This window comes from Amaranthus tricolor, chromosome 15 (assembly GCF_026212465.1).
Source record: "Amaranthus tricolor cultivar Red isolate AtriRed21 chromosome 15, ASM2621246v1, whole genome shotgun sequence".
Lineage (NCBI taxonomy): Eukaryota > Viridiplantae > Streptophyta > Magnoliopsida > Caryophyllales > Amaranthaceae > Amaranthus > Amaranthus tricolor.
In genome coordinates this window covers 7,550,848-7,565,033 of record NC_080061.1, presented here as the reverse complement: position 1 = coordinate 7,565,033, position 14,186 = coordinate 7,550,848, and the positions used below count along the sequence as shown (strand labels likewise).

Sequence of the window (14,186 nt, the reverse complement as noted above, 5' to 3'; positions counted from 1 at the left end):
AAAGATATTATAAAAAGATAGAATACTAGTAATTTTTTAATTTTAAATTAAAATATTATTTTTTATTCACTTAAAAGGTATTTATCAAAGAACTTAAATTTGACTTATCAATTAATAGTTTTACTAATTAAACCGACCAACAACAATTTAACAACAATTTAACTGAGAAGAGCCGAGAGGATAGACAAAAGGAGAGAGAAAACAATTGCGAGAAAACACAAAAATGGGGTTAGGCTCATTGACATCTCGATCGATGATTCGACGAGCATCACCCTTCCTCCATAGATCTCTCGTTCGATCAGTCGTTTCAACTCCTCAGCTCAGTAATCCTGATTCTGCTGCTGCTGAGGCAATTCCAGATCCTCCTCCTCCACCACCTCGTCCCCCAATCAACAATGCTAGGGTTCATTTCCCTAATCCTGAAGATGCTATTGAAGTTTTCGTTGATGGCTACTCCGTCAAAATTCCTAAGGGATTCACTGTTCTTCAAGCTTGTGAGGTTGCTGGTATTGATATTCCTCGATTTTGCTATCATAGTCGTCTTTCAATTGCTGGGAATTGTCGTATGTGTTTGGTTGAAGTCGAGAAATCTCCTAAACCTGTTGCCTCTTGCGCTATGCCCGCTCTTCCTGGTATGCATATCCTTTTGATTCTGTAATTACTTTCTTTTCTTCTTACTTGCAACATTTCGTAAAACTGTTGATGAAAATGTTGATTTCTAATGAAATGATGTGATGCAGGGATGAAGATAAAGACAGACACTCCATTAGCGAAGAAAGCTCGGGAGGGAGTAATGGAGTTCTTACTTATGAATCATCCTCTAGATTGTCCTATATGTGACCAGGGTGGAGAATGTGACCTCCAAGATCAGTCTATGGCCTTTGGTTCTGATAGGGGTCGCTTTACTGAAATGAAAAGATCAGTTGTTGATAAGAACTTGGGTCCCCTTGTTAAAACTGTCATGACTCGGTGTATCCAGTGTACCAGGTATGTTAAGCGTCAATATATTGGCTTGCTCAATTTGCTTCTTTTAGTTCACCTATTTATCTGCTTCTGGGGTTAAGTTTAATTTAACTTGTATCTTTATTGATTAATCAGGAATCCTTTTGTACATAGAACAAGTTGATGCCATTGTCTTTGAAGCTAACATTATTATTAATCACGCTTTATGCATTTTTCTCAGATTTTAAAAAATTCAATTTATTTTTCATAGATTTCATCTAAAACTAGTTTACATAGTTTTTCCTCTAGAGGCACCTGTTGTTTAAAATAATTCTTTGAAGGAACCTTTTACAACATATCCCTCTCTATAACCTTTTTAAGAAACCTTGTGCTCTACCTTTAATGAAGTTGCTAACCAATATCACAATACTTACAGTATATTTGGATAAGAATTTACGAGTGAAAGGAAAAGAAGGGAAGGGGAAGGGAGGGAAGAGAAACACTTCCCTTGTTTGTAACCGGAAGAGGAACATAAAAACCATTTTCTTATAAATCTTTTCACTTTTGGAGAGAATTGGTCAATTACAACATCAAGGTAATCCCTTCAAACCACTTCCTTCCAATTCCCCCCCTTCAAATCTGTTATCCAAACGAAGGATATTGTCACGCTCCAAATCACTTCCTTCCTTTCCTTTCTGATTCTTTCAATTCGAATAAGGTGTTAAAGTTCTTTACAACCCCACCACTCCAATCCTTCCTTTATCGTTTTACTGGGTATAAAAATGGTTGGCAAGCCTCTGGAATAAAATTCAGCTAAACTGAGTGCCTCCAAGGATTTACCTTGAGTGATGAATTGATGCTTGATGGATTCTTCCATTGCAGCTTTATGGGCATCAATTGAAGGTGTCATTTGGCTGGAAATAATGCAAATTGCATTGTGAAGAGCTTATCAAACTTGTTATGGTTAATTAAAGACTAATTAGAATTAAGTGAAGAGGGAACTAGTGGTGGTTGTTGGCAACGAAAATCTATTCTTGCGGGTTTATTTAGGAAAGAGAAAGAGGCACCAATGGCGGAATTAGGGCTATTTTGTGGTGTGGTGGTTTGGGGTTGGTTAGTATAAATATCATGGTGGGGTATTGAGAGAGAGATAGGTTGAGAAATGGGAAAGAAAACAACAAAGTGAAAAAAATATGACAGGGAGGGAGGGAGGGAGTAAAAGATGCCTTTAGACAATTATCTGACATAGGTGCTCATCGACCATTGATAAAACCAAATATTAATAGCTGCCACTTAATGAATTTTCCAAATTATAATCAAGTTTTTTTGGTGATAGCAAGCTAATGAGTCCTTAACGAGTAGGTGATAATATAAATATAGGCTAATGCTTCCTGTTCAAGCTAGCCCAAGTTATGGATAATTATTCCGAATCCAATGTCAATTCAATGAGTTTTTAACGAGTAGCTTTTTTGTTAATTACTTTGTTCAATTGTAGTCTGCAAGCATCTCTTGTTTGTTTTCCTTGTGAATAAGCACACCATGCAGTTTGACTTTTTTACTTTTGTTAATGCACTATCTGCTAAGAGTAAGCTCCTCATTGGCCACCACTCCGATTACTGCTTTACCAATTTTCTTTACTTGAAGTTCATTGTCTCTAATAGTGTCTTCATTGTTCTCAAAAATGTGTTGATGATGTGCTTTCTCGTGGCACCTTCTTATTTTATTATTTTGTTTGGTACGCTTTTGTCAACAGATGTGTAAGGTTTGCAAGTGAGGTAGCTGGAGTTCAGGATCTTGGTATGTTAGGCCGTGGTAGTGGTGAGGAAATTGGGACTTATGTTGAAACGCTTATGACCAGTGAGCTGTCTGGCAACGTAATTGATATTTGTCCAGTTGGAGCCCTTACTTCAAAACCTTTTGCATTTAAGGCCCGAAATTGGGAGTTGAAGGGAACTGAGAGTATTGATGTCACAGACGCTGTTGGATCAAACATACGGATTGATAGTAGAGGACCAGAGGTGATGCGTATCGTTCCACGACTCAATGAGGTACTCTTGATTCTATACCAAAGTTCTCTTTTTCATTTGCTTTTCATCTTAGTAGCTTTAGTTTTTCCGGTTTCTCTATGATAGAATTTTGTGGGGGTTCTTTTATTTACAATTGTAACGGCATGACTTGCCAAACGACGAAGGTATCTACAATATATCATGTAAAACGACTACCTGATCATGAAAAGTTGTTCTGCTTCATCATGCATTTCCATGACTATGTTTGTGCATTATGTATAAGTTTCTTGTTCTCTTCGATGTGTATCGTGTACAGACATTTGGAATGCCTTCGATGGCCTAAATTTCTGTCAAGTGGTGGTAGCCAAGGAGCATAACCTGAGGGTGTTAATACTGCTCTACTTATTGTGCACCTTTGCATCCAATATTAATCTTGTGGTTAGGTTTTCTCATCCATATTAGGAAAACTAGTTAAGGAGTGGGCCAAAAATGGTGAAATGTGAATAAATTTTGCAAGTGTAAAGAGAGAAATATAAGGGGGAGAATATGTAAAATGTCCGAAATGTAATATATATGATTGCCGGTATATATTCCTAATTCTTTCCCAATATCTAGTTTTCCAAAAATTTTGAAAAATTCAACTTGAAATCTGAAAGTATAGAGGGAAAACTAATACCTCAAAATCTATACTGTTTTCTTTTCCAAATAATTGAAAATTTTCGGATCCGTTCACAGCCATGAAACAGCTTTTGCAGCCAATACGGATAGTTTCATGGTTGTCTTGAACTATATATCGGTTGCGGTAAGGTCAAAAGCCTTTTAATGCGGTTGTGACGCCGTGATGGCGGCAATATTTTGCACTATCATTCCAAGTGCACCATTGAATTACGTGTATTCATCTTCTACAATCCACAATTCACGATTAGCAAGCAAAAAATAAAATCAATCTTATTTTCAAGCTGTGAGAATTAATAAAACAGAACAATACCGATCCAAACTCATCTTAAATAAAGGTTTCAAAGCCAAAGAACCCAAGGACAAGAAAGCAGATGGTGACAAATAGACTGAGTCTGCCTTCTTAAGTTGCAAACTACAGCATGTTGCAACGAATCTAATTATGAATATCCTTAGATGGGGCATTCTGTTTGAAGACATCCCATGTGAAAAAATATGCTTTAGGTGGAACTGTCTTTCATGTATTCAAGAGTTTATAGGAGGAAAGACCATGTGCAAATTTTGTTCAAGAGTTTCATAAATTCTCAATAGAATGGACCCTTTTTTACTATGTTGTCATACTTTCTGTTCTCTAAAAAGATCTTCATCAGTAGAATTTTTCTAAATTGTCAAATGCAGAATCTGCATCCTGATCACTAGCAGACTTATAAAAAGTGCAATCACCATACCAAGCTAATAGTTCTCAATTAGTTACCTTGTTGGAGAAAAAAAAACTGGATGGATCAGGGAACTGAGTTTTGATGGGTTGATTTTTACATTAGATAATATGCTAAAACAAGATCTATCATCTACTATCAACTCTGAATCCAACAAAATGCCTGTAAACTGTAACCCAATATTGTTGTAGCAATGCTTACTGCTTAAGAAGATTTCATTCTAAATCAATCCTCACTTTTTTGGCTAGCTCTTGATGTTCAATATTTTATTTTTGAATTTATATCTGTTGCAAAGTTGGTCCCTTTAATGGGCCTATCATGATTTTTGTTGAGTTTGAGCAATTGTTAGAATGAAGCCCCCATAAAATTCTGAATAATTGCTACAATTGACACTAAATTTGCTCATATAGCTTTAAAAAGTAGCAATAAGTGCTTTCATATTGTGAGTTGTGACCATGTATTACATTCTCGCAGGATGTAAATGAAGAATGGATTTCAGATAAAACACGGTTCTGCTATGATGGTCTGAAGAGGCAAAGATTAAATGACCCCATGATTCGTGGTTCTGATGGACGTTTTAATACTGTCAGCTGGCGAGATGCCCTTGATGTGATTGCTGATGTTGTTCACAAAGTTAAACCAGAAGAGATTGTGGGTGTTGCTGGTAAATTGTCTGATGCTGAGGCTATGATGGCGTTGAAGGATTTCTTGAACAAGATGGGATCGAATAATGTCTTGTGTGAAGGAAATGGCGCACAACCCCAAGCTGATCTGCGTTCAGGATATCTTTTGAATACTGGCATTTCTGACCTTGAAAATGCAGATGTCTTTCTTCTCGTGGGCACCCAGGTATATGTTACTGTCGTATTTTGTTCTCAAAGATCTTCTCAATTGATAGTAGTGATGTAGTAACATGATTTTCTGTTGCTTTTGAATTTTCATAGTTTATATCATCAGGAAAAGTGAGTAATATGAAAAGGGAAAGTGTACGACTCATTTGGAACAAGCAATAAAATTAAGTTTCTGAAATAATAATGGAAATAGGAGATATGCTTTTACTTAATTTCAATGTTAAGTGAATATAGAAAAACAGGGATACCATTGAAAATATCAGAGAAAATTGTAACTATCTTGTTAACTTTGCGAATAGTTAATTTACAATATTATCATCGCTATAATTAGTTTGCTCTATAAATATCAAATATCTTTATTATTTCTATTATTATTCATGTATTTAATTGTAGTTGCTAACTTCAGCTTGCTTATTATTATTATTATTATTATTATTATTATTATTATTATTGGATTTCCCTAGGCTAAGAACCTAAGAATACTTCAAATTTTAAAAGTTCATATTCTTATCAAATTATGGCGAATTGTTGGTTTTATTTAATTTCCATTGTTATGTATTTCATTCTCAAATGTTCTCTTTTTGATGCTTACCTCAGCCTAGAGTTGAAGCTGCCATCCCTAGGCTAAGAGCCTAAGAATACTTCAAATTTTACAAGTTCATATTCTTATCAAATTATGACGAATTGTTGGTTTTTATTTAATTTCCATTGTTATGCATCTCAAATGTTCTCATTTGATGCTTTCCTCAGCCTAGAGTTGAAGCTGCCATGGTAAATGCCAGAATCCGGAAAGCAGCACGAAATAACTTTGCTAAGGTTGGTTATATTGGACCTGCTGCGGAGTTCAACTATGACTATGAACATCTTGGAACAGGCCCACAGACCCTGCAAGAAATCGCTGAAGGCCGTCACTCATTTTTTTCAGCCATCAAAAATGCTAAGAATCCAGCTATTATTGTTGGTGCTGGACTCTTTGAGAGAGAGGATAAGGATGCAATCCTATCTGTTGTTGAAGCCATTGCAAAGTCAGCAAATGTAATTAGACCAGACTGGAATGGTCTTAATGTTTTATTGTTAAATGCTTCCCAAGCAGCTGCCCTGGACCTTGGTCTTGTGCCGGAATCTGACAAAAGTATTGAGTCTGCTAAGTTTCTGTATCTTATGGGTGCGGATGACGTGAACTTGGACAAGCTTCCGAATGACGCATTCGTTGTGTATCAGGGTCACCATGGTGATCAGAGTGTATATCGTGCCAATGTCATTTTGCCTGCATCGGCTTTCTCTGAGAAGGAAGGTACATATGCAAATACTGAAGGTCGCACTCAGCAAACCATACCAGCAGTTCCTACTGTTGGCGATGCCAGGGATGACTGGAAAATAATTAGGGCCTTATCTGAGACCGCTGGAGTGAAATTGCCTTATGATTCCCTAAAAGATATTCGACAACGAATGAGGACTGTGGCACCAAACTTGCTAAGCATGGATGAGCGGGAACCAGCTACTTTCTCTGCATTGATAAAACCGGAGATCAAGAAGGAAGTGAATCCAGCTCCTTTCAAGTCAGCAATTGAAAATTTCTATATGACCGACTCGATTACCAGGGCGTCAAAGATAATGGCTCAGTGCTCATCTCAGCTGTTGAAAAAGTGAATTTTATTCCCTTTGCATTAACTTTCGTGGGGTGAATTTTCTTCGAAGCCCCGGGCGTTTCAGCATTATACTTATATTTTTGAGATTTTTCGCTTGCTGGATTGCCATGACTAAATTGTCGTTAGAGACAATGTTTTGGCATTTAATTTATAGTTGCGGCCATTGTCAGCTGTTAACAATCGACATTAGCTGTTGTATTTCTGCCATAATATCTCCAAATTGTCCAGAGGCTGAAAAAGAAACACCCTTTTCAATAATGATGATGTGTATGAAACTGTTTTGAGAATTAAGATGTATTTTATGACTTTGCTCCTGTGTCATGCAAGCCTCAACTTTCGTTGCTCTATTACGACAAGCAATATCGTGTGGTGCAATCAGACCGGCACTGATGAACTCCGTTTTGAAGCAGTTAAGCTTTCTGAGGCGAAAACCTTGTTCAAAGTCCTTATGTTGTGACTTCTGTTCCAACTCTCCTAGCCTAAGCAACACAGCTTTGATGGATCTTGAGTTGTGAGTTAGAAGGGGCCATGTTTATATCCAAACAAAACAGAACCATTAAGATTTGAATTTCAGGTTCTTTTTAAAAACTCCATACTTTTTAACACTGAAAATCACTTTTATTATCTATATCTAATTAGTAAAGAAATCAATTACAATGATTATAAATTAGTTTAGCAAAAAATCAGATTGGTTGTAAGGCTGGGAAAGTGGGAAATCTCTATTGGGGAGGGGGACCGGAAAGTTTATATTTAAAAGTATGAGCAATACATTTAGTTATTAGTTTAATGATACTCCACACTAATCATTTTGCACCAGGCATAGATAGTATAAATTTTTTTTTAAAATTATGAGAAATTTGAATATTTGATAAAAAAGTGGAAAGGTTTATTATCTTAATAGTTTTCATTAAAATTTTCAACTTTTAAACATTTTTAATAAGATAATTTCCTTTTAATGATATTGTATTAGCAAAACAAAGTTTGTCTACCAAAATAGCAACATACTCGAGTTATAATATTCAACGCGAAATTTAAAACAAAAATTGAAATTTGAGACAAAGTTTTTATACTAATATAATAAACGGTTGAGATTGAATGATTATGGTGGTTGCAATATTGCATAACTAATGCTCTCAATATCACATGAGGTTTGTAATGTTGTAGAAATAAAAATCAAGGGTGATACTGAGCATGTGCAAGGTGTCTGACCACACAAGATCCCCTAAATTTAGGAGCTTTAAATATTAGTTGACATTAATTTACATTTCTTTTTCCTTAGTTTAATAACTAGTTTTTAGGCTTCAAAATTTCGAAAAAAATGTAGAACAAATAAGGCCTAAAAATTTATAATGTATTCCGGCCCTGCTAAAAATATATTATTGACACAAAAAATGTTGACTACAGTGAGATCAATATGCGCAGATTTTGAGTTACAATTAACTTGAAATAACTTGATTAAAAGGACAATAAATATAAATGTAAATAGATGAATTAAGGTGGGATGAAAACGTTCCATGAGCAATACTTGTCTCTCCCACTTTGGCATCGAGCAAAAAACTTTGAAGTTTGGTTCGAGATACAACGAATGCTAGTTAAGGTTCTGATACATTGCTCTCACTCCATGATCAATATTGTAATGAAAAGAGAAGATAAATATCAAATAGAACGATTGTAAATTTTTCACAGAGAAACAAAGTTTTCAAAGAGAAAATTGTTGTCTTTTGAGTTGTATGGATCCTCTATGAACATAGATTCCTCAAACCCTAGTCTAAAACCTAGAGTAGAGACTGCGTATAACGCTGATAGTTCACAAAACTGCCCAATCAATGACCCGTTGAGTAACAAGATTGATGGGTCGTCAACATTAGAAGTCTTTTTATTTCGAAATTCGCTTCAATTGATGATGCCATGCCATGCCGTAGCCTCGACGTCCTGTGGCCTCTTAGCATTTTTCAGTTTCTTTTTCTTTGATTCGTGAAAATCTTATCTCCATATGCCTAGATTAGAACTCTAGAGTGACTCCGTCCACCTATAAGCTAAATGTTCAACATACAACAAGTATATTTTTTGTGCTAACCGAGAAAAAGGAGAAAAAAAGGTAAAAAATTATATATTTTGGGAAAACAGAGAAATTTATAGACGATATAAAAAGACAGATAAATGTGTAAACATGAATCAAAAGAGCGTGAATCATAGTCAAAAGTAAAAATATAAACCCTCTCAAAGTATAAAAAAATGTTGCAAAACCCATTGGCCAGAGCCACAGAGGAAGTATGTAAAATGGACATGGCCCCTTTTGAACCACATTGCTTGTACAAATAAGTATAAGTTGTTTATGAAGACAGCTATACTAATGTTAATGTAACCATGGCACACACAGGCATCCAAATATGATCTTCAATCTTTTGGATAATGAACCCAAATTATATGAAATCAAAATAAGCCAGCAATTTTGGCTTATATACCTGGTACAAGTGAACACACAAAAGAAGGTAAATGCACTCTTATACACACCATCATCACTAAATATACACAGCATGAAGCACCAATGTGTGTCAGCTTACATCAACTCTACATCGCTCACTGAATCAAATCTCCTTCGCTAACGCTACTGTTGTGTTTACGTAATGTCAGCAAGTTAACCTAGACACGGTTTACATGTTAGACTTGACGGAGGAACCAGCCATACACAAGATATTAAACAGGCTGCTGCAAAAAAAGCAATAAAACAGAAAGAGATATGACAACGAAGGTCATACGTATAAATGAGGGAAGATACAATCCCATCCATGATTGAGCTTCCAAAAGTTGCCATGCTAGGGAATGTGCATTTAATTCAGAAAATATAACAGCATGAAGAAATAGGGCATACACAAAGATCCGTGTCCATTATTCATGAAGACAACAACCGTTTGAGGCCGGTCTTCTGCTCTGCAGTAAGCTTTGTTGGAAACTTGATATTGAATTTTATTCTTAAATTGCCTTTTTTAGAGGGATCCTTGGGAAGGGGCATTCCCTCTCCTTTAACCACCTCTTCATATGAAGGGCTAATAACCGCGTTGATAGGTATCGATAAGGAACGTCCATCAAGTGTAGTGATTTGTGCAGTATAACCTGTTAGAGCTTCAACAAGAGGGACTTTCTGGGTTACAACAAGATCATTACCATCTCTTTTAAATACACTGTGAGGCTTCTCATCAATGATAAAGACTAGGTCCGAGGGTATAACCCCCCGCTGTTCGTTCCCCTTTTCCGGAAATGTGATTTTCGTACCCTTCTTCCAACCTGGTTTAATATCTATAGCGAGGATCTCCTCCACTGTGGCTGGTCTCCTGCACGAGGAACAAATCAATTATTTGACAAAAGTCACCCATCATTTCCTACTTTTGTACAAAACTATTGAACAATTATGCCACATCGAAAGTTTTCCGAATCAAAGACACTGATAATCTATCATATATGCAGCTTAGGCCTCAGCCAAACATTAAACACTCTACTGTTCCAATGAAGTTGCAAAAATTTTCTCATGTGAGTTTTATTTTTTTAAGTAAATTGTAACATTGGGATAAAGCAGTGATAGTAATTAGTGAATACTAGAAAAACTTCAATAAAGGCCAAGATGTCAACTTGTCAAGTCACAGGGATTGCACCTGTACCGAGCCGAATCATCGGATAATTTGGGTCAGAACATCGGATACCCACTTCAGTTAAGTTTTTGCTTTCCATCCCAAAATTATATCTGTTTATGTTTCATGGTGGCATTTTGGCAGTGTGACATTGTTTATGTTGTCACTGTTTTGTTAAGATTATGTTTTCAATCAACCTTAGCATTACTATGGCAATGGCAGTCTGGCTTGATCAATTGACAATAGACTTGCATCATGGATGACATTGTCTGACAATGTAAGAGGTATCAATGACTAGTTATTCTTTTTCTTACACACACATCAGTGAGAACTGAGAACCAAGAAGACCTTGCTAGAGTTTGTTAATGACTAGTGAACTATTCTGATTCTAGATTCTAAATTCCAGATGTTGACAAGTCAACACTACACCCATAGATCAAGGATCAGAGACAATGGGCTCAACAGCTATGCAACGACTGAGGCAATGCTAGGTCCATAAACTTGTGTCAAGCATAAATGTGAACTTCATAAGTATTGGCAAAATTTAATCTAGTCACAAGTCGTGGTTTGAGCATGGGCCAGCACCCCCTGTATGACCCAACAGATCCACAGTGGATCCTCCTTTCAAACACCACCTCATCTACATTCAAAGTTCTCTCACAGCAACTGCCACAGAACTGCTCTCCCTCCATTTCACCAACTTCTAAGACCATTAAGCAAAATTTATCAGCATGATTAACCCTGCATCAAAACTAAAACCAAGCACCTCCAAACATAAATTAGCCAAAGCGTGCACCCAACACTAACACCATGTATGGATCGGTGGAAAAGGAAGGAAAGGGAAAAAAATTGCATTTTTCTCATTTGGATAGTATACCAATAGGGAACGGGAGAAAAATGAAGGGAAGAGAATTGGACGAAGAAACTCCTTCACATTTGAAACAAAATAGATCCTTTCAATATTTGAAAGAAGTTGAAAGGAAACACATCAATCTCTCCTCCCTTTCCTTTCCTTTCCTTTCCCAAATAGTATCCAAACATAGTGTAAATCCAAAACCATGGATTGAATGTGGTATAATCAGAAAGTATTAGCCCATATTAGTCCGACCCATATAATCCCTCCAATTCTCTTCACTCCATTTCCCTCCTCTTCCCTTTTGGTATCTAAATGAACAAAATATGATCCCTCCATTTCCCTCCCTTTCTATTTCCTCCATTTCCTTTCATCATAAATCACAATTGCTGCACAGTACCTCAGTACGTCACCAAGAAAACATTACAAAAGTTACTCTAAAACTGATAAAACTTGTGCAAAGGCAAATCAACATGAGATCATAAATTCACAATTGTAAAAATCAATAGCAATAAAAACAACATAAAGATAGAGAAAAGCAATGGATTTACCCAGAAGCATCAACTTCCCTAGAAATCTTCATCTTCTTAGTAGTACCTTTATACAAATCCTCCAAACTACAATGCAATGGTCTTTCAATAGCAGCCCCCTTTCTCGGCATAGAAGAAGCCTCAGAACCACCACCGCCGCCGCCACTACGACTGAATTGAGAGAAAATATCATCTCCATAGAAAGGTCCTCTTCCAAAAGCAGATGAACCCCCTACACCAGAACCTCCCCTAGATCCTCCCATATCACCAAATGGGCTTGAAAACCCGAAAAATTCAGAGAAAATATCATCAGGGCTCCGAGTATTAAATCGGAATGATGTGAATCCAGGTCCAGCATCTGAACCACCTGAAAACCCAGTAGATCCTGGTGGTGGTACTTGCCCCTTCAACCCTTCTTCCCCAAATTGATCGTATATTTGTCGCTTTTGCGGGTCACTTAAAACCTAAATAATTATTCAACAGCAAGAACAATTAATCAAATTAATGATTACAAGGGAATACCATTAATACTTAATTGAATTGATAAGAAAATACAAAAGAATACATCGTAAGCTTCAGAGATTTGTTTGAATTTAGCTTCAGCATCTTTCTTGTTATTAGGGTTTTTGTCAGGATGCCATTTCATAGCAAGTTTTCTGTAAGCTTTCTTTAGATCATCGTCTTTAGCGGTTCTATCAACTTGAAGAATTTTGTAGTAATCTACACCCATGCTTTTCTTTCTTTCTAAATCAATTAAACTCTTCTTCGTGGACGAGAAAGAGATATACCAATTAGCCAAAATTCACAACAATAATTGAACTAAGGGGAAATTGTTAGAAAATACTTAATAATTTTTGGGAAATATGTCAAAATTATTTAATTTAATATTTTTTTAAAAACAAGCATCTAATAAAAAAGATTTTGCCAAAAAATATCAAATAAAATTTTTTTAGAGTACGAGGTAATGTTTTCATTAGTTGACCATCAAATATTATTTTCAATTTCTTTTCCAATTCAATTTCCTCCCTATCTTGTTCCTCTACCTTTTACTCAATATCAAAATTAAATTGGAAAATAATTGAATATGAAGAAGAACAACTTTTGATTTTGATCAGTCAACCGTTATATTTAACGGTTAACTGAAGGAAAACGCTACTTGGTACTTTTTGGAAAAGAAAAAATTTTATTAAGTATTTTTTTGCTAAACTTTTTTTATTAGGTACTTTTTTGAAAAAAATATTTTATTAGATACTTTATGATATTTTTTCCATAATTTTTTTTAATTTAAAAAGTACTTAATAAAAAAAAATTTTGCTAAAAATATCTAATAAAACTTTTTTTTCCAAAGAATATCAAATAACGTTTTTCTTTAATTGATCGTCAAATATAAGGATTGACTGGTCAAAATAAAAAATTCATCTTCCTTATCTTCAAATTCTTTCCAATTCAATTTCCTCACTCATCTTCTTCCTTTACTTTTTACTCAAAATCGAAAATTATTGATTTAATCAATTTGTTAATGCATTTGGTTCATCAAATTGAGAAATAACTCACTTGCTAAAAGATCAAAGCTTTCTTCTTTGATTGGTTTGATCCTTTTATGGAGAAACTCAACAACAAATAAATCTTTAAAATGGCTTTTCACCTCCTATCAACACTACTTACTTTAAATTCTACTTTTCAAATCCCTCTACAATCGTACTTCTTCTCTTTAATTATTTTCTCTTTCTTATTGTACGAACAACTCCATGCACTATTAATGGCAAAAGAAAATGGCTGCTTTCAGTCTCTTTTTCTACACTTCTACTTGTTGAAAATATTTTAAAACATAGAAGAGCAGTGCACTTTTGAGATTAATCCTCTCTTACAATTGTGTTTGAAGAACCATGAGTTAGCCTTTCACCCTTACAACAAGGGTTTGATTCTTATTAAGAAGGATTAATCACCTCTTAAAGAGTTTGAAGAATTTTCGATTTTGAGTAAAATGTAGAGGAAGAAGACGAGTGAGAAAATTGAATTGGAAAAAAAAAATTGAAGATGAGGAAGAATAATATTTGATTTTGATTAGTCAACCCTTATATTTGACGGTCAACTGAAAGAAAACGTTGCTTGGTACTCTTTGGAAAAGAAAAAATTTTGTTCGGTATTTTTTGGCAAAACTTTTTTATTAGGTACTTTTTGGAAGAAAAAAAATTTTATTAAGTACTTACTGACAATTTTTCCTTGAATTAACATACATAGTGGTTGAATACTTGCCCTTACGACATGGTCAATCTTATCCCTGTAAATATTAAATGTTTGGCAAACGGCTGATAGCTGATTACAATGACTAATTAAA

The 14,186-nt window shown here is 35.3% G+C and overlaps 2 protein-coding genes across 2 annotated transcripts; one reads left to right on the top strand and one right to left on the bottom strand.

Moving 5' to 3' along the window:
- The first annotated feature begins 152 nt into the window (after positions 1 to 152).
- LOC130801808 (NADH dehydrogenase [ubiquinone] iron-sulfur protein 1, mitochondrial-like) lies at positions 153 to 7,147 on the top strand. The gene is made up of 5 exons (XM_057665701.1): positions 153 to 632; positions 741 to 987; positions 2,696 to 2,990; positions 4,814 to 5,188; positions 5,941 to 7,147. Exons 1-5 carry the CDS (start codon positions 224 to 226, stop codon positions 6,838 to 6,840), a joined length of 2,226 nt encoding a protein of 741 aa, XP_057521684.1. The 5' UTR covers positions 153 to 223; the 3' UTR covers positions 6,841 to 7,147.
- A 2,095-nt stretch (positions 7,148 to 9,242) lies between these two features.
- On the bottom strand, positions 9,243 to 12,679 carry LOC130801807 (uncharacterized). Its single transcript, XM_057665700.1, has 3 exons — positions 12,414 to 12,679; positions 11,870 to 12,312; positions 9,243 to 10,171 (listed from the first exon to the last, which is right to left on the bottom strand). Exons 1-3 carry the CDS (start codon positions 12,576 to 12,578, stop codon positions 9,733 to 9,735), a joined length of 1,047 nt encoding a protein of 348 aa, XP_057521683.1. The 5' UTR covers positions 12,579 to 12,679; the 3' UTR covers positions 9,243 to 9,732.
- Between the last annotated feature and the right edge of the window lie 1,507 nt (positions 12,680 to 14,186).

Excerpts from the sequence above, each read along its gene's own strand:
- LOC130801808 (XM_057665701.1), top strand. The coding sequence starts at position 224 with ATGGGGTTAGGCTCATTGACATCTCGATCGATGATTCGACGAGCATCA. Across the intron at positions 633-740 it reads CGCTATGCCCGCTCTTCCTG|GGATGAAGATAAAGACAGAC; the intron begins GTATGCATATCC and ends GATGTGATGCAG. Across the intron at positions 988-2,695 it reads CGGTGTATCCAGTGTACCAG|ATGTGTAAGGTTTGCAAGTG; the intron begins GTATGTTAAGCG and ends TTTTGTCAACAG.
- LOC130801807 (XM_057665700.1), bottom strand. The coding sequence starts at position 12,578 with ATGGGTGTAGATTACTACAAAATTCTTCAAGTTGATAGAACCGCTAAA. Across the intron at positions 12,313-12,413 it reads AAATCTCTGAAGCTTACGAT|GTTTTAAGTGACCCGCAAAA; the intron begins GTATTCTTTTGT and ends ATAATTATTTAG. Across the intron at positions 10,172-11,869 it reads AGGGAAGTTGATGCTTCTGG|GAGACCAGCCACAGTGGAGG; the intron begins GTAAATCCATTG and ends TTCCTCGTGCAG.